The following is a 21,895-nucleotide window of genomic DNA, read 5'->3' as shown; positions in this document are numbered from 1 at the left end:
ATCAGCTATATGTGGCCGAGTCGAAGCTCGGCTTTTGTTCAAAGTACTCACGTTGACATACATGTCTTTGGAAACGCTGCTCGGCTCTTAGTGTCAGATATGGACGGGTTGGTTTCATAGCGGTGCTGTCCAGAATTGTGGGTATATAAACTTCGCTCATTGCCAGCTCTTCGTGCCTCCATCACTTCACTTCTAGAGTGCATTCCCCGAAAAAAGTTGTTGTATGGTACATGAACTGCGTCAGCCTTCTGTCTCTTCAAGATGCAATCCAAAATGAGCGAAAGCCAAAATCCATGGTGTTGCTCGACCGCTGCACGTCCTGACGGATCGTGTTGTCGCAAAACCGAAATGCTTGACCGAGCTATGTATGTCCTTCTCTTTTTTCGCGGCACTTCTCATGATCGGAGATGGTAGAAAAACCTTGGTAGTTTCGTTTGCCTTCAAAGCGAAGTCCAAGCAATTGATGCGTAAAAGTCCTGTCCAAAAGGACATGTCCAGTGCGGTGTGGCAGCAAAACGGCGATGGCGAGCGACCAAAACAATATTTCGCCAAGGCGATGATGTGCAGGTGCGAACAAAAAGGCGACCTGGTGCAGTCAGGGGCGGGACGCCTTCTGAGACAGTCTTCAAAAGAAAGTTCCAAGAATGTTATACGTGCGTGTGGTGAAGCTCGCACTGCGAGGTGTAGCGATGCGCGATTCCAAAAATCACCTGGCGGGAATGATGCGAAGAAAGAGCCCTGAAGCTCAAGTTGCATTGAAGCGCAAAGTCGAACGCCGTCGACCATTATACAAGTCCCTGGCCGCAGCCCCAAAAGTCAAACCAGACATATCCATGCCATGCCAGCATCCAGCCAAAAGAAAAGAAGACACGATCTATATGCCGCAAACCAAACACGCGCACGCAAATGCCATGCTATGTTACAAGCGGTCTATACGTCTATGCCAAAGAGCATTCACAAGTATAGGTAATGACCGTCATCGTCGGACCGATCGCTCGTCGACGAAGAAGAGGAAGAAGGTGTCGGGGGTATCGCAGAAGTTTGTAATTCGTAATCGTCATCGCCTAAACGATGAGTAGCTTCTCAACGTTCTCGCCCGCGCTGCGCTCGCTCATGCGGTTCCAGGCAGCGTAGGTGAGGACACCGCAGGCAGCCCACATGACGGGGACGGCGGCTTCGGCGCCAGCTGAAACACACGTTAGTACTATTACTTCATTTTTGATGCTTCCTTTTCATGACGTACTTGGGCGCTCGGCCTGCGCGGCCATCTCCATGACGCGTGCTGCGCTGCTGGTCGAGCTGGAGGAGTTGGCGCGGATGGTGGCGGGTGCGATGCGCTTGCCGGCAAAGGCAGCGGTTATGGGGACGCGGGTGGCGATACGTGCGAACATGTTGTTAATGTAGTTGAGGTTTGAGGATTAATTATCGAGGAAACCGAGTTTATGTAGCGACAAGTGGCGACGTGAGTAATCTTTGTGGACACGTATAAACAAACGATTGCAGTCGTCGTCAAGTGAGTCCTCTTGAATACGGAGAAAGTGAACGTGCGTGGTTTCGAGTGAATCCGGGGAAAGAGGACACAGACACGGAACACGGTTTATATAAAGAAAGTGGGCCTGGGGAAGGAGTTGACAGGGCTGAAGGGAAAGGAGGCGAGGCCGGAGATGACGCGAGCAGAAAATTTAGGGGCGGTGAGCGATCCGTGCAGGGATGTGCCAGGTCGAGATAGGCTTGGCCGCCAGCACGTGAGTGGGTCGGGTGCGGAAATAGCAAATGTGAAGTCTGGGGTAGCTGTCACTTTTAATGAAGGAATGGCCCTTGCATCACGCGCCTGGACCTATGACGAGATGTCTTGAAGATGATGCATTGAACGTATCGCGATTAAATGCGACTGGAGATGAGGCTCTCAAGCTCCGGCCGGCTCTATCTCGCAAAGAGCCGCAAAAGACCCTGCTTTGAGATCGGCACTGCGGCGCATCCCCGGCCTTCTAGACGAATCTACCGAGAATTAACCTGTCCTCGCCACCCCCAGTCTCAACAACGATTCAACAACATTTCCGGATCGCGGTCTTTCGCTTGGTGTGCATGGCAACATTCTGTTGTCATCTCACCATTTTCGACACATCCGCTAGCGCATATAGGAAGAATATCACGCATGCGAACGGGTGTTTGGCCTATCAATTCATGCTGGAAGTCATTGTTGTGCTACACGAATGATCGCGCATGGAGACTTGCCAGCACCATTGCAGATAAGCTAGCTACATTGAAACACATATGACCCGTTTCCAACACCATCCCAAGCAGACCCATCAAGCCGTAGCTCACATATTCTTCCACAGAAAGTCCTCGACCTTCTTGCCTTCGCATACCTTCGCAACCGTGTCCCGCAGTAGGATCACTGGCGGCATGTTTTTGATCACCTTCTTAAACTTCTTGTTGTAGCCAACCTCACCCTTCTTCCTCTCCATATCGTGGGCATCGACAAGGCCCCCGATAATTCTCATAGTCATTCGAACACATTTGAGGGCATAGTCGATGCTGACGTTTGGACTAGTCTTGCTTGGAATGTGGAGATCCAAAGAACTATCATTGTATATTGCCGGTGGCCAGGCCGCTAATCCAAGTTCTTTGAAGCGCGCGATGATTGCGAGCAGTATCTCCTGGCAAAGACGAAGGACTGCAAAGCAGTTCACTCGGGTTGGTGGGAACGCACCCTCATACTCGGGCCTGATCGCCTCTTGTGCACGGCGGATGGTTTGTGATGGCAGGAATTCCACGAAGACCTCGTCGTAGAATTTGTACTTCCGAGTGATTTTGGGGTCGCCTGTGATCCTAGCCCAGAACTCTTCGCCGGGCATGTAAAGTTGGCCGAAGCTCTCTGCCGATGAGAGGTGCATTGTAGACACATTGATCTTGGAGGTCTTGCCAGGATTGTCGCGAGAATTCTTCGGTGGAGCTTGATTGAGTACTCTGATACCTTTATCTTGGTAGACCTTCGCTCCACCAACGAAGAGTTCGAAGATGTCTGCAAAACGTCTTTGCGGCTCCTGCTTGCCTGCAAAGACCACTGGCTTGAACAGGGACTGTAGCTCTTCAAGTATGGGAATCCGTGCGCAGCCAACCTCAACCTGCTGCAACATGTTGTACATGTGTATCACGGCGCCGAAGCAGTCACCCTCATTGAGTAGCTCGAGGCCCACAAAGAGCGTCCAATCGGAAATAGCGGCCATCTGGCTTCCTGTGACCCAAGGGGATTGAGAATAGGCATCGAACGTCTTGTCCGAAAGAAGGAAGCCAAGCTGAAGGTCGAGGAGCCTGATGAAATTGATGGATGTTGATCGATACGCAAGGTTTGGCCCGTTCTCATCGATCAGATGCAATATCGCGCTCCTAACTTCGTTGGCGCGGCTTAAGACTGTTATCCGGCAATTCGGTGGCGGTTTTGCTATCTTCTCGGATTCGTGGAGGAAGCTACGCCCACTCTCAAGAAGCATATGTGCTGCCACTAGGATTGGTAGGTCTATGTTTGCCTGCTTCAACTCCGCCAGAAGGGGAATGGTCGAGGGGTGCTGTATGTGGAAACCGACGAGGGATTCCAGACGGTCATTGACTTCATCCTGTAGGAATCGTGGTTGGTATTCTTCGAAAGCGGAATGTCGGGAGACGCTCTTGACCATGGATGCAAGCAAGTCTCGGTCGTGGGCATAGCGATCACTGCAAACACTCACTACCTTCCGTGCGCTTGGTCTATCCGACAGCTGGGATCTGTCACTTGCAAGCTGAGTGACTGAGCCCGCGAAGGCTTCCTTAACTTCTCGCTCTTGGGATGCAGTTCGAAAGAAACACTCGAAACGACGACGCTCCTTCTCAGCAGGTTTTGGAGGCTGCTCTGCCGCACGCAAGGTTTGCAGAAGCTGAAACGGCCAGATCAAGCCAGATCCATGTGTGAACTCGGCAAACGATGAGGATATGGCGACATTGCTGAAGTCGACCGATGCCAAATCCTCCAATGTGACCCCGGGATGTAGGCCACCGCATTTGTCAAGGTCACCGCAAGACTCGTCGAGTGTCATCCCGCAAAACAATGAGCCCTCCAACGAGAAGGGGTCGATCTTACCAGGACTCATGAATCTCACGAAATTTTGCGCCAGGTTCGTCAGCCAGCCCGCCTCTGTTAATGATATATCGCCCGCCGCGAAAGACCTCCATATGCTCTTTACGGTCTCGACGATAGCTTGGAGTTCACCCAAATACGCCTGTCTAGCGATTGAGCTCTCGATCGGGTCCTCTGCGATAGCGGAACGCCTGGGATTAGGCGCAGGCGCGTCATTTCCCCAATACTCGGATGCGGAAAAGGTGAAATCCTCTTCTTGCTCTATCAGTCCGGCGAGAGCCTCGAAGGTATTCGCAGAAGTCGTGACTGGGGAATCAGGCAGCTTCTCCGGCGTAATTTTGCGACCCTTGTTAGTCCGCTTCGTCCTCGGAAACAGCAGCCTGTACGCCTCAGCCAACGTCTCGTTAAAGACTCTATGGCGTTCAGTAGAGTCTTGGACTTCTTGACCCGATGATGGCAATGTCTCGTAATGCTTGGTCATTTTGTTTCGGTTCATTATGACCATCTTGAAAGCTGTCTCGATACCCTTTGGTGGCCTCTTTCCCATGCTCGCTGCCTGACGAGCGCGATCCGCAATTTGACGTACAGTCATCTCTTGCAGTGATGGATTACCATGCTGCTCTGATAAGGGAATTGAGTTTGCACCAGCTGCGTTGTCGAAGGAGTGAAGCCAGCCGATTACGATCGACGTCTCGTGTTTGTATGTTCGGTAGATGCTGAACAAAGTCGGGGGGAGCGGTCCAGGCGTTTTCGTGGGGGAAGACGTCGCCATTCTAAGGCGGCGCTTGCTGTGAGTTGATGCGCTGTGATGCGGCAATGGTTCGATGCTTGAGTGTAGGCGGATTGCGAATGTAGGGGGTTCTACGGTATTCTATGCTGCGATCGTGTCAAGGGGCAGAGGAAAGGGGTTTTATCTCGTGTGGGAGAGTAGAAGAAACTTGTTAGGCCACGACATTGTTAATTTTGGTGGTATATGTGGCTTGTGAGATGCACAATCGGCCGTTGGATGGACATGTTACCAAAGTATCAAAGATCGCACCCGTGGTACGGTAATGTTGCTGCCTGATGCACAAACTAAGCTCCAGGCGCACAAGATGAAAAAACGCACTGTTCGATACGGCATTGTTATTTTTGTAATGCGCTTTCATTTCGTAGAGCGGGCGACATTTAAACAGTTTGCTGCTGTCGTAAGCAGTGGGTGCAGCGCTGCATTCGAAGTGGTGGGTATCGACGGCGGAGCTAAGCAGTCCTCACAAGCATGGCGACTCGGGTCACAGCCGAGCGAATGATGCAGGTGGCATTGCGATGCGTTCAAATGAGCCATGGCTTTCCGTAAGGACACATTCGCGATTGAAGAAAGCAGGCAGCGACGCGACCTCACAATTGAACGCGTCGGGCGCTAGCCCAAGAAGGATGGGATGACGCCATGACCCGGTCAGCCAATCGGTGAGCGGCGCACGAGCACGGACGCCATCACGAATTGGCAAGCAACACGAAGCGGAGCTTGCGCGGAGCTTCAAGGCTTCACCCACGCACGACTACAGCTTCAAGCGCGCACAATGCATTGGTGTTGACTGGCTTATTCGATCACTGTGACCCTTATTCGCTCATCGATCGCGGCGCTCCCGCTATGCCATTGCCTCACCAACAGAGCGCGGGCGACAGCCATCGAACCACCATCCGAAGACTGGCATCGCCTAGTCGTGCGAGATTGAACGCGACAACAACTCGGTGAATGTTGTTCGAGAATGTCTCTCTCAGACAACACCGAAAGTGCGCACGATATCGACATCTGACTGGGACTGCGCGCAAAGATTCGAGTGAGCAAGTGCACGATGATAGAGGAGATATTGTTTCGATGAGCTCATTTGATCTTGCAAGCTGACACTGGACTACTCGCTACAACACCACATCCAAACCTCAAACATCCTTCCACAGAAAGTCCTGCAACTTCACGTCCCCGCAGATTTGGACAACCGCATCGCGCAGTATAACCAACCCCTTGTCTTCCTGAACGCCCCGCCTCGACCCAAAAGTGTGGTAAAACTTATTGCTGTCGACCCCCCACCTGACCATCTGCAAGAAAAGCATGGAGGCGCTCACGTGGTTCCGTCTTAGATCAAGATGATCTGGATGGTCTTTGGTGTCTTCCATGTATTGTTCAAGGTAGTCTGGCAAACCCCCTGGCTTGGCGATCTGACATGCGACCTCCTTCCAGACATCCATGACGAGGCCTGCCACGGCAAAGTAGTTGATCTTTGCTAACGGAAAAGGGCCCTCGAACTCCGGCATGACGTGGTCTTTTGCGCGTAAGATGATTTCAGAGGGTGTGTAGCGCATTAAGATCTCGGGCTTGAAATCGTGCTTTTTGGCTAAATATCGTTCGTCGGTGATCCTGGCCAGGAACTTGGGGCTCGTGGAATATTGATACCATATGCACTCCTTAGCAAAACATGAGAGCTCGAACGGTTTGATCCTGGCTTCCTTCCCGTAAGGCTCGGTCGTTGTTGTTCCTTTGGCTCTGTAAAACTTATTTTCGCCCTTGCACATTGGCATGCGATTGGTAGTACGGGCCATCAAGTCAAACTTGCTCGTAGGCCGTCCTTCCGAATATGGGAAGATCGCAGAGCCGAGAAGATCACAAAGGTGATCAAGTATAGGTATTTGAACGCATAGAACCCCAAGCTGCCGAAGCATGTTGTACAGATGCAGCAAATCGGAGGCATATCCATGCTGATTGAGAAGCTCGAGACCGAGATCCATGTTGCGTGACATTATGGTTGCCATGTAGCTTCCCGTCACCCATGGCGACTGTGTGTACAAGTCGAAAGACTTCTCGGAAGCGATGTTTTGGAACTGCTGGATAGTAGAGTATGCACCTTTGGACCATGCATCCGTATACAGCCAACCAGCCTTGACCGGATCCGAAACAGAGGTCTTCAGCAGTTCATCCAAAGCGGTTCGAGCGTTGCGGGCCAAAGACAGGACCCGGATCCTGTTGTTTGTATGCGATCGCGTCTGAGCGATGGCTGATGGAGCAAAGCTACGACAGCTTTCTAGCAACATATGTGTGCCCATGACTAGGCTAGTCATCAGCCCACCATCAGGCTCCTGATAAGCCTTGAGGTTCCACAGAAGCGGGACGGCTATGGGGAATTGAAGAGGGTTGTCACCCCACGCCGTCCATTGAGGCTCGTCTTCATGTTTGGGAAACACACGATAGTCCCACAACGGACTCTGGCAAACGCTTCGGTATAGGGATTGCACCATCTCCTGATCTTGTTTGTATCGTGCGTCTGAAATTTCCAAGAGCTTCCGGTAGTGTTCTTGGACAGTATCAGCTCCCTCGGTGGGAAGATATCGTTGAATTGAATCAACAAAGTCATGCTTCACACTGCGCTGGTCCGGTTGGGCTTTGAAGTAGTCTTCAAATTTGCAGCGCTCTACAACGCCAAGCGACTCGTCTTTTGCTATGGCACGATCGAAGAATCTGCGGATCTCGGTGCTCGGCCAGACAAGACCATGGCCGTGGGTAAACTCCAGGAAGACTTCTTGCTCGCTCAACTCTCTAAGTCCGACAGGATCCTCTAACGACATGGATACATATCCTTCTCTTTGACCTTTTGGCTGGGCTTTTGAGAAAAATCCGCCCAGAGTTTTCTCATGGTCGTCATGGGCTGGACCCTGCGCATGAATCCAGCTAATGAGATAATAATGTGCCATATTCGTGAGCCACCCTGCCACAGCCAGAGGGATCTCACCATCAGCGGCAGAATCCCAAAATCCCCGTATGGTCTGGATGGTTGTTTGAAGCTCCAGGACGTATGTATGCAGCGCTAAAGCGTCACTAACAGAATCGTCAGAGATCGTCAATACAGCAGGAGTAGACGATGTCACCTCTTGCCAAAAAGCTGAGGCGCAAGCATCAAAGTCGGACTCCTCCTCGACAAGATGACTAAGCGCGTCGAACGTATTGGCAGAGAAGACAGTCCTGCGGGGCGCAGCTTTGGCGAAGGGTTTCTTCGGCTGACGCTCCTGCGTGATCGGAGGAAAAAGAATGCTGTAAGCCTTGGCGAGAGTGTCGTTAAAAACTTTATGGCGCAAAGTCGATGCGGCAGTCTCCGCAGATGCTGCAGGCAGAGTATCGTAGTATTTGGTGAGCCTGTTGCGGTTGACGAGAACCATCCTAAACGCGTCGTGAACGGTAGGCGGGGGGATGAGTTTGCATTTTGACGCCATCTCCGCTCGTTCCAAAAGTTGCTTGATGGTAAGGGTATTCGATGCGAGTGGTGGTGTTGTAGGCTTGATCGTGGCGGATGCTTTGTCAAATGTAGTGAGCCACTCCAACACCACGGAGGTTCCGCGCTTGTACGTCTGGTATACGGCAAAGAGGCTTGACGGTAGCCGATCGTTGCTGGTACGAGTTGATGTAGCCATCTTGATGTCATAAAAATGCGCGATGTTGACGAAACGATATTGTGTGATGTTGACGGAATGATAGTGTGTGATATTGATGAATTGGTAGTGTGTGATGAAGACGGAATGTTAGTATGTTAGAATGCGAAAGGTTACCTTTTTATTCTACACCAAGTGCGCTAGATCAGAAACTTTCGTCTGGGTACTGTCGCGTGGATCCCGTAAAGCATGAAGCTGGTTGGCACGACCATGGTCCTCGTGCTGAGTCACTCCTCGAAGCATAGCTAAGCAGAGAGCAATGAGAGGCCAAATCTTGCGCACGGCATTGCTGCCCGCTGGTCACGGAAGAAGTACCTTGGTGTGTGAGATTGGTGATGTTTAGAGGCTGCGAGGAGGAGACATTCCACGCTATGCGCGTACAACTAGACACAATAAACTGGTGTAGGCGCCTCGCTGGGGCTTGATTATGTGGGTAGAACAGAAGCCGCCTTGAGACTGCGAGGAGAAGACATCTCATCCAATGCGCACACAACTAAACACAACAAGCCATTGTAGGCGCCTGACTGAAGCATGATGTCGCACGTCGATCAAAAACCGCCGGGTGCGAGGAGAAGACATCTCACTCAAAGCGTGCAAAGCCTGACAGAATAAACCAACGTAGGCGCCTCGCTGAAGCGTGGTTTCCCACGTCGATCAAAAACCGCGTTGAGGCTGCGGGGAGAAGACATCTCACTCGAAGCGCGCAAGACTCGATACAACGAACCATTGTAGGCGCCTCGCTGCAGGAATATTGCGGGAGCGATACCATCAGTGCAAGAGCCGAGGTGATGACTGGATGCAGCATCTGAGCCATCCGTGGAACGAAGATGACTCCCCGACCGCGCTAGCCTGCATGCGGACCACCACACAGCGACTGCCATCAACGATGGGCGATGGCAGTAGGTAATGCGCAAATCTAATGGGCGTGATGAGTGTGATGGGTATTGGCGAAAGGGAATAATCGGGGTTGTGCTGTGCGAAGGAGCGGATCGAAGTGCGCGCATGCCTGCAGGCGTCATCGACAAGAGGGAAGCACAGTAATCGCCATCGCGACTGCCGAATATCAGCGAAAAGCCGCCATGATTCATGGAAGACATGAATGCGACGACGGCGATAGATGACTTGCGAGGGTGCGCTGCGCGTGTGCGAGGATGCATCTCAGGGTCTTCGTACTCCGGCAGACGTCATCGGGGGAAGCACAGACACCATGGAGGAAGGCGCGCCTGTGGACTAACGTTCTATGGAGTAAATTAATATCTAACATACTCATTAGCTGCTTGCCCGCATGCTTATCAGAGAAAGCGTACCTATACACAAACTCCGCCCAATGCTTAGGCAGTCGAAATACCGGTCCAACACTCAATGCAGAGGTCCCAGTCCCTTTCTAAACCCCATTCCCTATCCCGACCCAAACCCCATCTTCCTTCTCATTACAACATCCCCTCATCCCTCATTATGACTTCCCACCCTTCCGTTGCTTAACCCTCGACCCAATACTGTCACTTCCACTCGCTTGCAACCCCGCGCCACTCGCCGGCGTACTCGGCGCCTCCTCAATCCTGTCCAAATCCTTCTCGACCTCCACATCCTCCTTGATCAGCTTCTCCTTCTCCTCCGTCTCCTCATCCGTCGGCGCGTACTCGCTACGGTCATCATCCGCATCCTTGTACACGACAAAGCGGTATGCGATCCTGCAGATGAAGAACCACCAGAAGAGGTTGACGGCCTGCAGCGAGGCGAGGAGGGCGAAGGTGATGTATTGCGAAATCCAGCACTTGTACTGTTGAGTTTCCCAGTTGAGCTCGAACGGACCGACGGTTTTGAAGGTGGTCAGAATGGAGTAGATGATTTTGAGGTTGATGTAGTGGCGCGTGTAGCCCCAGATGACCATAAAGACGAAGAAGTAGGGGCCGACGATGGGGGAGTCGATGTAGTTTAGGCATTTGGATGTCTGGACAAGTTAGTAAACCAATCTTGATGTTGGGGAGAATTTCGACTTACAGCCAAGAAGAAATCCGAAACATCATGCGTGATGTACACCGCAATCCCCATGTACGTAAAATGAAACCGGTAGCTCAACCAGATCAAGCTCACAGTAATAACATGATGCGCAACCAACTCTTTAAAGTCCTTCCGCGGCTTCTCCAGCATAAGCAACAGCACAATCGCCTGCTGCGCCCAGTAACTCGCTTGAAGGAGATAGTACGCCTTGACAACGGCCTCGTGTGTGCGATGCGGGAAACCCTCATACATCCCAATAGGATTGAAGTACCACACCGGCGTGCGACTCATGATCCAGATGCCAAAGGGCCCGTACAGCGCAAAGTACAGCGCCGTGTACGCCTGCTCCATGAACCTGCTCTGTTTATCCCTGTTCTTGATCCCAAGCTTTACCGCAATCGGGCGGATGAGGCGCTGCATGCAGAACTCGCGCGTGAAGCTCAGCACGATGATGTAGAAGCCGACGAAAGCAAAGTCGCGCCCGCCCTTGCCGTAGTGAACTGGGCCATTGGGATCCGCGCGGACGTGTTCGGGGATGAGCGGGTCGTCGCGTGCGAGCGGATACGACAGGAAGAGACAGGCGGACAGCGGGTTTGATTCGTACGGGTAGACGAGGTAGAGGAACACGATTGTGAGGCCGAGGATGAGCGGGAGCAGCCAGGTATGGCGGATGCATTGGCGCTTGAATTTGGAGAGGTAGCGGCGTGTTGTTCGTCGTTTGGAGCGGCGGGCGGATTTCTCTGGTTTCTACAGGGTCTTGTCAGCGCGTGCCCTGCATACCCTGGATGAGGGTCAAAAAAGCACTCACCGAGTCCATGCTCGTCGGGCTGTTCAGCGGCGGGGTGCTCGTGCGGTGTGTAGCCAACGCTGGGACGTCGACATCGCCAGGTACATCAGAACCCAGCGCACTAGACTTTCTTCTCCGCCTGGCTGCGCCGTTCGTTGCTGTATTGTGTGGCAGTGCGCCGTTGAGGGGAGGAAACGGTTCCGTCATTGTGAGGTTGAGGAGAAGCGGAACGCGGAAGACGGGTCGGTAGTCGCAATATGTTGTATGTTGTCAGAGAGAAACAAAACACCTCCCAGACGACGTAGAAGAAGCTCCGAAGAAGAGCCTGCAGCAGGAGATATAAAGCGGCTGAGATATAAAAGCGGATGCGTTGCTTCTCCTTTCTCTGGCTTTCCCGAGGCTCGCCGCAAGTCAGGTCTCGCTGGCTTGACGTCCCAAGCAATTTCCGACCGGTGGAGTGGAGCCCTTGGCTTTCCGTAGCGCGTCGATCTGCTGTGAGCGAATGCCAGGGGTACGTCTTATGTCAGCGGCGTACTCGCTTAAAACTACTGTTTAGAGATGCTGGAGATCCCAATGCGACTGAATGCGATGTGGACGACGGTGCAAGATGCTTTTGGACCCTGATGGAGGTGCGGCTCGGGTACCTTCCGCGTTCCGACAGAAAGACAGCAGGAGCGTGCGTCACAGGTGCATGGAACAAGCAATTGGATGCGCGTTATAGGACGAGCAGATACCCGGACCAAAAGCAACGGTACTCTCGAAGCGTATGTTGCGAATTATTGGTGTCTACATCTACATGGCTGCACGCACTCACCAAATCAGTTAGATCAGACATGTCATACCGATGAACATGAATTCCCGCTTATGTCGCTATGCTGCAGGTCTTAGTCTGCTCCCTGCATGACCATGTGCTTGAGTAGGCGCGCCATTTGCTTTTATCTCCAATCTCTTCCCCGCAATCTCAAGATTCTTCTTCAATTCAGTTGTCGGTGTGCCAACGCTGCTCGCTGTGACGGTGCTGTCCATGCTTCCTTTTCTGGAGAGTACACCATCCTGCCGCAACAAGCCTTTGATACCACCCGCCTTCCGCGCTGGAAGTTCGCCCTTTCCAGCGGTAGCGACGTAAAGTAGGTATTTCAGATTCGGTAATGTGTGACGGATGTCGACGGGGCGCAGGCCGAGAGAGTTGGAAAGTATTTCGATGTTCTTGTTGAGGAGGAAGACACCGTACTCGAAGCGATACCTGACAACATTCTTCATGTAGAGAGGGTAAGTGCGTTGAGGGTTCTGATTGGCCTGCGTGACGGCGAGTGGGTCGTCGATAGTCGATGTCGAGCCGTGGGGTGATATTGGATACGGTAGTATGACGGAGAGATAGGGCGAAAGTGAGTTGACGACTTGCGCCACGTAGCCTAATGCTGCGGAGGTGACGTCTGGATTTATCTCGTCGAAATTGGAGTTGGGTAAGAGAAGGCCTCGTATCGTGAAGGCGAGTGCTTTGCCTGGGACAGGCTCGATGGGGAATATCCCAAGAAGATCTTCGCACACCCTTCGCCGTTGGCCAGTGATGTCCTCGCCAGCTTTCTCTATGAGTTCCTTACTCTCAGTGCACTTTGCTCTCTCTCCAGTTAGCGCAGACTCGGCTTGTGTTTGCAGTTCTCGTCCGGCCTGCATCTTCTCTCGTCGATATTTGATGTTGGCTTGAAGCTCGTCCCGCCTCCTCCTCAATGCCACCACTCTCCGCTTCTCAGCAGTCACCGCAGCCTGAACGGTCCGCAGACTTTCCTCCGTCTCGGGGACTGCCTCGACCGTGCAGATATCATCCTTGTTCGCCGCAAGTATGCCCTCAATCTCGTCGGCGATCCGATCCCGCGTCGTCAGCGCATCCTGGATGCAGTCGTCTAGTGTCGATAATCGCATCAGCGCATCGTATGACGAAGAAGTCAGTGCCTTCCCATCTGGGTTGTTCTTCGGCGGTGCGAGAAGTTCAGGGCGCATTCGCTCCTCTACCGGCAGATCCGTAAAGCTGGTGTAGATTCCGTCCGTCATGTGGAAGAGTATGCAGTTCTGTGGGAGTGGGTGTCTGAAGCTTCCAAGCGTCCTGCCTATGAACTGCAGCGACCTGAACTGTACTGTGTAGTCCATGAGGTACTGCCAATCCTGCATCGTCTCGCTCTTTGCCCACACCCTCACAGTAAGCTTGTCGAGTCGCGTGACACCAGGGCCACAGGGTCCGAGGTCGAAAAACTTGAAGTTTGGGTTCATTGCCTTCTCCGCGACCTCGGAGATGTATACCGGGTCGTCCTGGTCCTCCACATGCAAGCTGAAGAAGGTATCCGCCATGCGCCCTGCGGTAATGTCTTCCAGCTTCTTCTGGCGGAACAGCGGAGTCGCATTGGTCCATTCCATAGTCGAACGCCGTCGCAGTCCCCTTCCATATCCGGGTCTGGTCGCCGTGTTCGGGGTAGGTTCGCGCAAGCCGCCATTGCTGCGCCGCGTGTCCTCGGGAGAAGTGAGGTCGCTCGAAGATCGCGAGTGCGCCAGGCCTCTGCTCTCTCTCAGAGCCAGCGCCTTGGTGGGCGACTTGAGCGTACTCGGTATAGCTTCATCGTCGATGGTCCGCCCGCGCGACTTTGGGGGAGATAAGCTAAGCGTGAGGTTGCGGATGGTGATGCCTTGGAGATGTCTGAGCTTGCGATTCTGGCAGACTATCAGCGACTACAAGCCTTGTATTCTCGACGCGCATACATATGCAAGCAGCCACGGGCGCTCACGTGGTGGAGACTTGGGCTCGGCTGCCTGGGACTCGCCGGCCATTACGTCGCTGATCTGGTGGGTAGGCAGGGGAGGGACGGGAAAAACTTTGGGCGAACTCTCATCGAGGCATTGCTATAAGTTAGATCAATCGCCCGAGCAATCGCAATGACGCAGCGCATAGTAAAGCTTGGAAGCTTGCTGGGTGAACGCGTGTTTGGAGTTCCCAGCTGTCGTATTGGATCAAGCGGACCTCCGCGGCCTGGCCCGTGCTTTTTGAGACTCGCAACTTTCATCCACCACCATCGCCGGCGGCCATTGGCATCACCACCCCCAAGCCATGCCTCGAACTCTTGCCCGGCTGCGGTACAAGCCGCCACTACAGCCCATTTCTCTCGCCAGTCCCACCGTCGCCAGCCGCGTCACCCCTCAGCATGTCGCGCATATGCAAAAGCAGATAGCCGCATATGTTGAAAGGCAGTCGAATCCGCAGCATCTCCGCCTGCAGACCGTCGTAAACGAAAAGGCGAGACGACAAGCTACCGCTCAGCATGTGATCTCACCGGTCAAGCCCTACACTCTTCGTGACGTCGTGGACCCGGAAGGCACTGCCAAGCACGGCGAAATCATCTACATTTTCCGCAACACCAAGTCGAACCAGATCATCTACTCGTTGCAGGAACTCTTGGATGTATGAAGAATACACAATTTATCACTTCCAATGCTAATTTGTAGAACCACCACCTCGAACAACTCCCCTTCATTGGCAAGCACTCGAAGCCACCCGCCCTACGTCCTGACGAATGGGTCCCCCACTGCGTCCTCACCTTCCCGACCCCCAGCCAAGGCCAGAATGCTTTCCGCAAGCTACGCGAATTCCGCAGACTGCACGAGACTGCCTGGGACAAGACGAACCCCGAGTTCAAGCGCATGGACAAGAAGACGAGGGTCAAGAAGATCATGGACCAGCGCGCCAATACCAGCGCCGACTTGGCGGAAGTGTTGCGGATACAAGAGGCGCATGGAGCCAAGACGGCGGAAGAGCAGGCAGAGCAGGAGAAGAAAGTATCGACTTTCCTCGACAAGCGCTGGGAGCAGATTGACGCCCTGGCGAATGCGGGGCAAGCCAAGGCGAAGCCCACGGATAACGTCAAGTGGCTGCAGGGCCAAATACGGTCCATGGACCACAAGCTGAAGATGAAGCATCACCAGAACGAGGCCGATCAAAAGAGCATAAAGGCTGCCAAGGAGAGCCTCGAAACCCGCCTGGGGAAGCTGCAATACGCTCTGCGAAAAGCGGAGCAATTCAAGAACCTGCAAGAAGATCTCACCAAGAAAGCGGCGCCCGCCAACGAGCTCGGTGCTGAGACGAAGTTGTATGAACTGAAAATCCAGGCCCGCACCCTGCAGGAGGCGCTCGACAACCCCGATCCTACACGTTCCGAGGCAGACCTTGAGCTGGATCGTGAGATTCTCGCAGGTCACCGCGCTGAAATCACCACCCTCGAGCAGGCTTTCGAAGCGAAAGCCCAGGCTGGAACCCGCGACCACTACATTGCCCGTTCCGTCCTGCCCAAAGCACTCAAGACACCTCCCATCAAGCCCTACACACTGGAAGGTGTGAGCGTGCGGTGGGCCGACATCCAAGACGCCCTCTACGCAGCCGGCAAGTGGCCCGCAGCCATCGAACACGAGCCTCTGGAGATCAACAAGGCGCGCGGCGAGACGTTGATGCTTTCTGCCGAGGAGTACGAGGTTGAGAAGCAGAATGAGGTTGGAAGGATTATGGATACGCTGAACCTGAGGGAGGGCGAGTATCTGGAGGAGAAGGACGGGTTGAAGAGCTCGTTTGATAGCCCGGCACTTAAGAGTGGGATTGCCATGTCGATACCGCGGGATGCTTTTAAGAGCGCGACGGTGTAGGATGGGGTGTATAGTATGTAACAAAGTATCTTGTACATGTACCTTTGGATGCTCACACATGCCAGCTTGTCTGTGAGATGCTGACGTTCAAAAACGTACTGATGTAGTTACTGCTGCGAGCTCCGTGGCTTCCGTTGTGTATTCCCTACCACATCTCGAGAACGGTGTTCTGGGGACGACTGCGTAGTTGTGACCGCCTGATATGGTGTGCGAGCTGGTTGTAAGATGCAATGTCCATAAGCCCTACAACACCTTCAACCGCACCATGATCTTCGGCGTACGCGCCCTCTGGGAGCCTGGGCCTCTTGCTAGGCCTCTCGTCACCCACTTTAGCCTTGCCTGCTTCTGTCGCTCCTCTCGCCTGTTTCTCCTCTTCTTGTCGCATCGCTGCTGCATCCATCTCTCTGAATCGCGTGTAGGGAATATACGGTACCATGCCAAACTGCGGAACGTGTGGCGGGGTCTCCACCTCGGCTCCCTTTGCGGTTCGTAACGCGGCCATGATCTTGTCTATGACCCTCAGCTTCCGCAGTGCACCAGTGTTGATGATTGCGTCCGAGAAGCTGTTAGCACAGGTCAGCACCCAGACGTGAACAAGCTTTTCTTGGCCGATTCGGACGGCTCGCCGCTCGGCTTGCAGTGCATCGAGGGAGTTCCACCATGGCTGTAAAGTCTAGGTTAGCATATTCCCAGTATCAGTATTGTATGAAATCCACTTATCTCCACAAAGATAACCTGCGACGCTTCGTTGATGGTCAGCCCAGTTCCACCAGCCTTGGCTTGGAAGTCGATGGGCGTCGTCGCATGCGACACCGTCTGCCACTTGTGCAAGAGGTCATCCATCTCCTTTGTGCTCAAGACACCAGAGTAGATCGCAATATTAATGGATTGACGTCGGCGGAAGGCTTCGGTGATGATATTGAGAGCCTTGTAGAATCAACTCTAGATGATTATCTTCTCCTCGGGTGCTTTACCAAGATATCGTCATGAAGCTCCAGGAGCTTGTTGCATCGGGGCGTGAAAACGTCATAGTCGCTCATCTTGGCCACGCGATCGGGAAAAGTCTGGTGCTTTGTCCTCTTCTTGGTCTTGCCGGTCTCCTTTTCCTGAATGAATGGTGCAATTGCGGCCTGCTTACCCTTCCGCTCCTGCTCTTCTTCTTTTTCCTCGATGAATTCGGCTGCATCGTCGTCGGCTACATCGGTCATTTTCACTTGGTCGTGGACTTCGCTGTGGGCTGAACCGGAACCTGTCGTCGCCAGCAGGGCCAGCTTCTCGAATCCCGTCCCCGTAAGCCAGATCATCATTTGCTGAGAGAACCTTGCGCTTTGTGTGTCTGTCTCGTCAATGTCGGCCCAACCTGGGAGACATTTAGCCTCATTGCTGTCTTCTTCTCCGAGCTCCATGGCTTTGATCTTGGCGGCGACTACCGCTTCGACAAACATGTTGCGGGCGTTCTTCAGATCGATAGGTCTTTTGTGCGTTGCTGCCTTTTGCTTCTCGGTATATTCCGCGAGAACAGGGAAGCCTGATTCCTGCTCCATCCTCGTACAAAAGCCCATGGCGGACTGCAGATCCTTCTCGTCGACCGCGAGCTCTTTCTTATTCTTGCCCTTCTCCCTGCTCCTCTTCTTCTCTTTCGACGGTGTCTTACCCACCTTTTGTTCATGTTTTCACTCTTCTTCTTCTTCCTGCTATTAACAGAACTCAGCGACATCATCTATCACTCCATCATTGGATGACAGAACACTTCGCTTACCGCCTACATGTAAGCCACTACGCGTAATCGTGCATCCCGTGTCCCTGTTCAGAGGACACACTGCTATGTATACTTCCCTTTAGTCAAGGATAGAATGCCGCGTATGCCGCAATAGCTACCTTGATAACACCCTTATGAGGACGCTGACCACTTTGTCGACTTCCAAAGGCCTGATATTGGTAGTTTCATCAACGTGCGTGGGATTGTAGGTGCTAGCATGAAGTATGGGTTCCTTGCGAGATGCAGTTTCCAGCAGTCGTGAAAAATTTCCAAGTGCATGCTTCGCTCTGGGCCATATGAGTTCACCATGTGCTTTCTGGTAGTATCGTAGAGAACTAACGGCATAAATCGCTGTGCTCTGCCGCATGCAACCGTCAAGTGGTTAAGTATCTTTTCGGATTAGATAGCCCTCATGCCATCGTTAATCTCCGTGTCATAATGCTCCTCTGCGAGCTCATTTGAAAGGAGGTGGTTGCTCATCGCGATGGTCCTCGAACCACCGTCGAATGTTACTGGTGAACTTTTCCAGCAGTATCGTGAAGTCGCGAATCCTCGGCGCGAAGATCAACGCTAATCTCGAAATGCCCATTAGCGGCTTGGTCGCTTACTACGTCACAGCCTTGATCTCCCACGCGTCACCCCGCCTCCAGCTTATCAATCACTGCCATTCCAGCCGGACCGACTCCGCTCGACGAGCACCACCATGGCCACGTCGAAACCGTTCCCAGCGCTAAGTGGCGGCTGCGTCTGCAACACCATCCGCTACAGGCTCCTTACAGCACCGCTCTACTGCTATGCCTGCCATTGTATGGACTGCCAGAAACAGACTGGTAGCGCCTTCTACCTTAGCCTGAACATTGAACTATACAACATCCAGATCCTATCTCCGACGAAGCCTTCGTTCCTGAGCCGAGAGGTTAAACCGGGCCTTGTCGATCGGTATGCCGAGTGTCCGCAATGTCATGTCCAGCTTTGGGCTAGTAACCACCTGGGTGAGGCAGTCGTTGAGCTGAGAGTTGGCACGCTGGACTTCCCGTCGCTCATGGAGCCGGATATACACATTCACGTGGAGAGTAAGCTGGATTGGGTCACTTTGCCTGAGGGCGCGAAGACGGCGCAAAGAGGCCATGATTACAAGAAGTCGTGGCCCAAGAGTAGTCTCAAGAGGTTGGATGCTTGTTTGAAGCGAGCGGAGGAAGTTAAGAAGAGGAGGGCTGCTGCGATGAAGGAGATTGCCCATGGAACGAGTGAAGACGAGGAGACTAAAGATGGGGTCGTGGCGGTGGAGGGAAGTGGAGAGGGTGACAAGACGCCTACCGCGGGTGATGTTGGGGGCGATGATGATGACGAGGCTGAGGAGCAGAGATTCAGAGAGACTGAGAAGGCGTTGCTAGAGCGGTTGGAGCGGTTGAGTCTCAAGCTGCAGAATGAGGAAGGAACGAAAAAGGTGGTGGAGACGTGTCTTGAGGACTTGAAGAAAAGCCCATAACACGGTGCATTGAGCACGTCACGCGCGCCTCGTTTCCCTGGATGATTTCACTAGCCTGGCATATATGTACTGTACTTACGCCAATGCGCTCTTTCTCCGCCCCGGTTGTGCTTGCCTCAGTCGAGAAGCACGTGCGCTTAAGTCATGGTCATACCGTGCAACATTCCTGTGAATTGTCGCACACCTATGAACACTCAAAGCGTTCCCGAATTTTGATAACGGCAGGGGTGCGCCAGAGATCTTCAGGCAGCTAGGGGAGTTTTCCGGACAACGACAACAGGCTCTGGTCATGGCAAACTGTAGGTCACGGCTGGATATTGCGACTTCATTTAGCCAGAGACACTACAATCGTAAGTCTATGGGATTATGTGCCTACTACATGGACATTTGTCTTACTTCTTTATCCTCACGACTTCCGCTGTAGGCGGCAAAGACAGGGAAACTAGGATTTCTTGAGCACATAGGATGAGAGCGCTTTATTGACTGACTCCTAAGTTGTGTCGTGAAATCGGTAAGTGAAGGAATGTGGGGGCTAACATCTATAATCCGCACGGCCTTAAATGAAGAAAGAGCACGCCTTTGACTCCGACTAGGGCACGGCCTTGTTCCGCGATATATACCCAACGACCCCTCCCCCGATTTATTAGCTATTCCTCAACGCCTGTCGTAACCTACCCCAACACCAGATCGAGAAAATGCAGCACTCTACCGTACTGCTCCTCTTCTTATTCGGCCTCCTGGCGTCCCTGGGCCAGGTATGCAGTGCCCAAAATGGGGGTATTGAGATCACCCCCATATTCAAGGGCGTGGCATGGGATGCCGAGAAAGAGCACGTCGTGCGTCAAGCGCTTGCAGATGCGGTGCGTAAATCCCCAGTATCAATTACATGTGAGCTATTGACTGATCCTGCAACCCCAATTCTAGGTACTCCTCGCCAATGCGGCTTTTGACGACAGCGATAATCTCCTTTCGAAAACTGGCAGCAACAACAAAATCATAAACTTCGAGTCTGAAGCCGCAATCGAATATTGGGGTCCGCCCAGCAAGACCCTTGGACTTAGACAGCGCATTTACGATACCTACTATCGCGCCACTCAGAAGTCAAGGGGAAGTGGATGGGTTGATTGGTGGAACGGGCGATACATCGAAATGTACCGCGATGAAAAAGGGGCCCAATGTAAGGGAGTTGATACTGCATACTGGTGGCCCCCAACACAGGGCGATAGTAGCAGAAAATACGACGCCATCATTTGGTGTGACCCATTCTTCACCGTCCTCGATGATCACACAACGGTAGAGAAGCGGATACTGGCGGATACGACTGGCAAGTTTAAGCTCAATACAAGAAATATGCGAAGCACAGGTAGGTTATCTCCGGAAATTCTTCCCATATTACACACGCTGACTTTCGAATGTAGCAACCACCGCTCTCCATCAACTGCTGCATATCGGGCTCTCGAATGTGGAGATCTGCGAAGGCGGATGTGAGTGTGCTGCGTAAAATCATCAGATTCTACGTGAGACTGACATGATCCAGGCCGCGACTCCACGCAAATGATCGGCGATACCACGCCCATCCCGTCGTATAAGACCGGTCTTGCGAAGCTTCTAGCGGCGAGGGACGTCCAAAGCGCTGCACAAAACAACGATAACTACGTTTATTTCGCTGTCGCACGGTACATGCAAAAGAAGTTTGGGGTATACCCACCCTATCCACGCATGTGGAGTGTGAGTAGAACGAAAAAAGAGAATTGGGCGATTGAAGACATGGAACCGGGAGCCCCTGGCCGCATTTATTTGGTGCTTGACTGGAAAGAAGATTCTCATTACGACCGCTTTAGCGAAAACACAGTCTCGGATGCGCCTTACATGATGTCAATCTACCCAGAATGGTACCCGCCCATCAGCTGGCCGGTGGACGGATCGGCAATCCCGTCTGCAGTGGGCAAGCTCGCCTTCTCCCACCCCAACATAGACGACGTTGTATGCCAGACGACCACCGAGTCCGCAAACTACAGCGATTGTGTATCCGCCTTTGCAACGCTAGAAGGTCTCGGCCAAAATGCGGTGAAGGCCCACATCGGCGATAGGTGGTGGGCGAGCGTGGCCTCGACATGTGCGGTTCAAGTCCACTATAAGGGCGACTGGTCGAAGTGTGAGGCTACGCTCTCGGATATCTGGGCCCACGCCAAAGATGTCTTCGAGGGGTGCCGTGGCGCCGGAACGATGGGTGGTTACGTTCCGTTTGGTGTGCCGAATTGTCCTGCGACGATCGATATCGTGTCTAGTAGTCAGTGGAGCAACCCAAATCAGGCTTAGACGGTCATATAGCGGGTCGAAGGTACTGGCAAGACGGTCATGGCGTCGGGATAACCGATGGTCATATACATAGTCGCGAATGTAGGAACAGATTGTCGCAGAGAAGATGTTGATGGTACGCGTGTGGTTCCTGGAAGATAAGGAAGGCGGCTGCCCGACGTCATAGGGGCTCGCGCTTTCCAAATGCTTGGCGCTAGCGCCGCAACGCCAACGGCTGGGCAGGGCCGACCTCATCAACACTCGCGTCATCCTTCTGACTTGCGCCTACACGCCGTCCCTGCTCACGCCCATTCT

The 21,895-nt window shown here is 53.1% G+C and overlaps 9 protein-coding genes across 9 annotated transcripts; 3 read left to right on the top strand and 6 right to left on the bottom strand.

Annotated features, from left to right (window-relative positions):
* Positions 1–1,064: 1,064 nt before the first annotated feature.
* J4E88_007197 (uncharacterized protein) lies at positions 1,065–1,391 on the bottom strand (the record flags this gene model as incomplete). Its single annotated transcript, XM_049400818.1, has 2 exons — positions 1,065–1,186; positions 1,244–1,391. 2 exons carry the CDS (start codon positions 1,389–1,391, stop codon positions 1,065–1,067), a joined length of 270 nt encoding a protein of 89 aa, XP_049253130.1.
* Positions 1,392–2,321: 930 nt separating this feature from the next.
* Positions 2,322–4,886, bottom strand: J4E88_007196 (uncharacterized protein; the record flags this gene model as incomplete). Its single annotated transcript, XM_049400817.1, has 1 exon — positions 2,322–4,886. One exon carries the CDS (start codon positions 4,884–4,886, stop codon positions 2,322–2,324), a length of 2,565 nt encoding a protein of 854 aa, XP_049253129.1.
* A 1,148-nt stretch (positions 4,887–6,034) lies between these two features.
* On the bottom strand, positions 6,035–8,856 carry J4E88_007195 (uncharacterized protein; the record flags this gene model as incomplete). Its single annotated transcript, XM_049400816.1, has 2 exons — positions 6,035–8,528; positions 8,852–8,856. 2 exons carry the CDS (start codon positions 8,854–8,856, stop codon positions 6,035–6,037), a joined length of 2,499 nt encoding a protein of 832 aa, XP_049253128.1.
* Positions 8,857–10,022: 1,166 nt separating this feature from the next.
* Positions 10,023–11,564, bottom strand: J4E88_007194 (uncharacterized protein; the record flags this gene model as incomplete). Its single annotated transcript, XM_049400815.1, has 3 exons — positions 10,023–10,520; positions 10,571–11,317; positions 11,379–11,564. 3 exons carry the CDS (start codon positions 11,562–11,564, stop codon positions 10,023–10,025), a joined length of 1,431 nt encoding a protein of 476 aa, XP_049253127.1.
* A 663-nt stretch (positions 11,565–12,227) lies between these two features.
* On the bottom strand, positions 12,228–14,174 carry J4E88_007193 (uncharacterized protein; the record flags this gene model as incomplete). Its single annotated transcript, XM_049400814.1, has 2 exons — positions 12,228–14,057; positions 14,106–14,174. The coding sequence occupies 2 exons, from the start codon at positions 14,172–14,174 to the stop codon at positions 12,228–12,230; spliced, it is 1,899 nt and encodes a 632-aa protein (XP_049253126.1).
* Positions 14,175–14,556: 382 nt separating this feature from the next.
* J4E88_007192 (uncharacterized protein) lies at positions 14,557–16,034 on the top strand (the record flags this gene model as incomplete). Its single annotated transcript, XM_049400813.1, has 2 exons — positions 14,557–14,802; positions 14,847–16,034. 2 exons carry the CDS (start codon positions 14,557–14,559, stop codon positions 16,032–16,034), a joined length of 1,434 nt encoding a protein of 477 aa, XP_049253125.1.
* Positions 16,035–16,179: 145 nt separating this feature from the next.
* J4E88_007191 (uncharacterized protein) lies at positions 16,180–18,160 on the bottom strand (the record flags this gene model as incomplete). The annotated part of the gene is made up of 4 exons (XM_049400812.1): positions 16,180–16,698; positions 16,770–16,961; positions 17,009–17,692; positions 17,942–18,160. The coding sequence occupies 4 exons, from the start codon at positions 18,158–18,160 to the stop codon at positions 16,180–16,182; spliced, it is 1,614 nt and encodes a 537-aa protein (XP_049253124.1).
* A 336-nt stretch (positions 18,161–18,496) lies between these two features.
* On the top strand, positions 18,497–19,282 carry J4E88_007190 (uncharacterized protein; the record flags this gene model as incomplete). Its single annotated transcript, XM_049400811.1, has 1 exon — positions 18,497–19,282. The coding sequence occupies one exon, from the start codon at positions 18,497–18,499 to the stop codon at positions 19,280–19,282; it is 786 nt and encodes a 261-aa protein (XP_049253123.1).
* A 695-nt stretch (positions 19,283–19,977) lies between these two features.
* J4E88_007189 (uncharacterized protein) lies at positions 19,978–21,601 on the top strand (the record flags this gene model as incomplete). The annotated part of the gene is made up of 3 exons (XM_049400810.1): positions 19,978–20,142; positions 20,207–20,645; positions 20,820–21,601. The coding sequence occupies 3 exons, from the start codon at positions 19,978–19,980 to the stop codon at positions 21,599–21,601; spliced, it is 1,386 nt and encodes a 461-aa protein (XP_049253122.1).
* Between the last annotated feature and the right edge of the window lie 294 nt (positions 21,602–21,895).

This window comes from Alternaria novae-zelandiae, assembly GCF_023758075.1.
Source record: "Alternaria novae-zelandiae strain BMP 2774 chromosome Unknown scaffold_15, whole genome shotgun sequence".
NCBI lineage: Eukaryota > Fungi > Ascomycota > Dothideomycetes > Pleosporales > Pleosporaceae > Alternaria > Alternaria novae-zelandiae.
The sequence above is the reverse complement of the archived record's forward strand: the minus strand, read 5'-3'. Positions and strand labels throughout refer to the sequence as shown.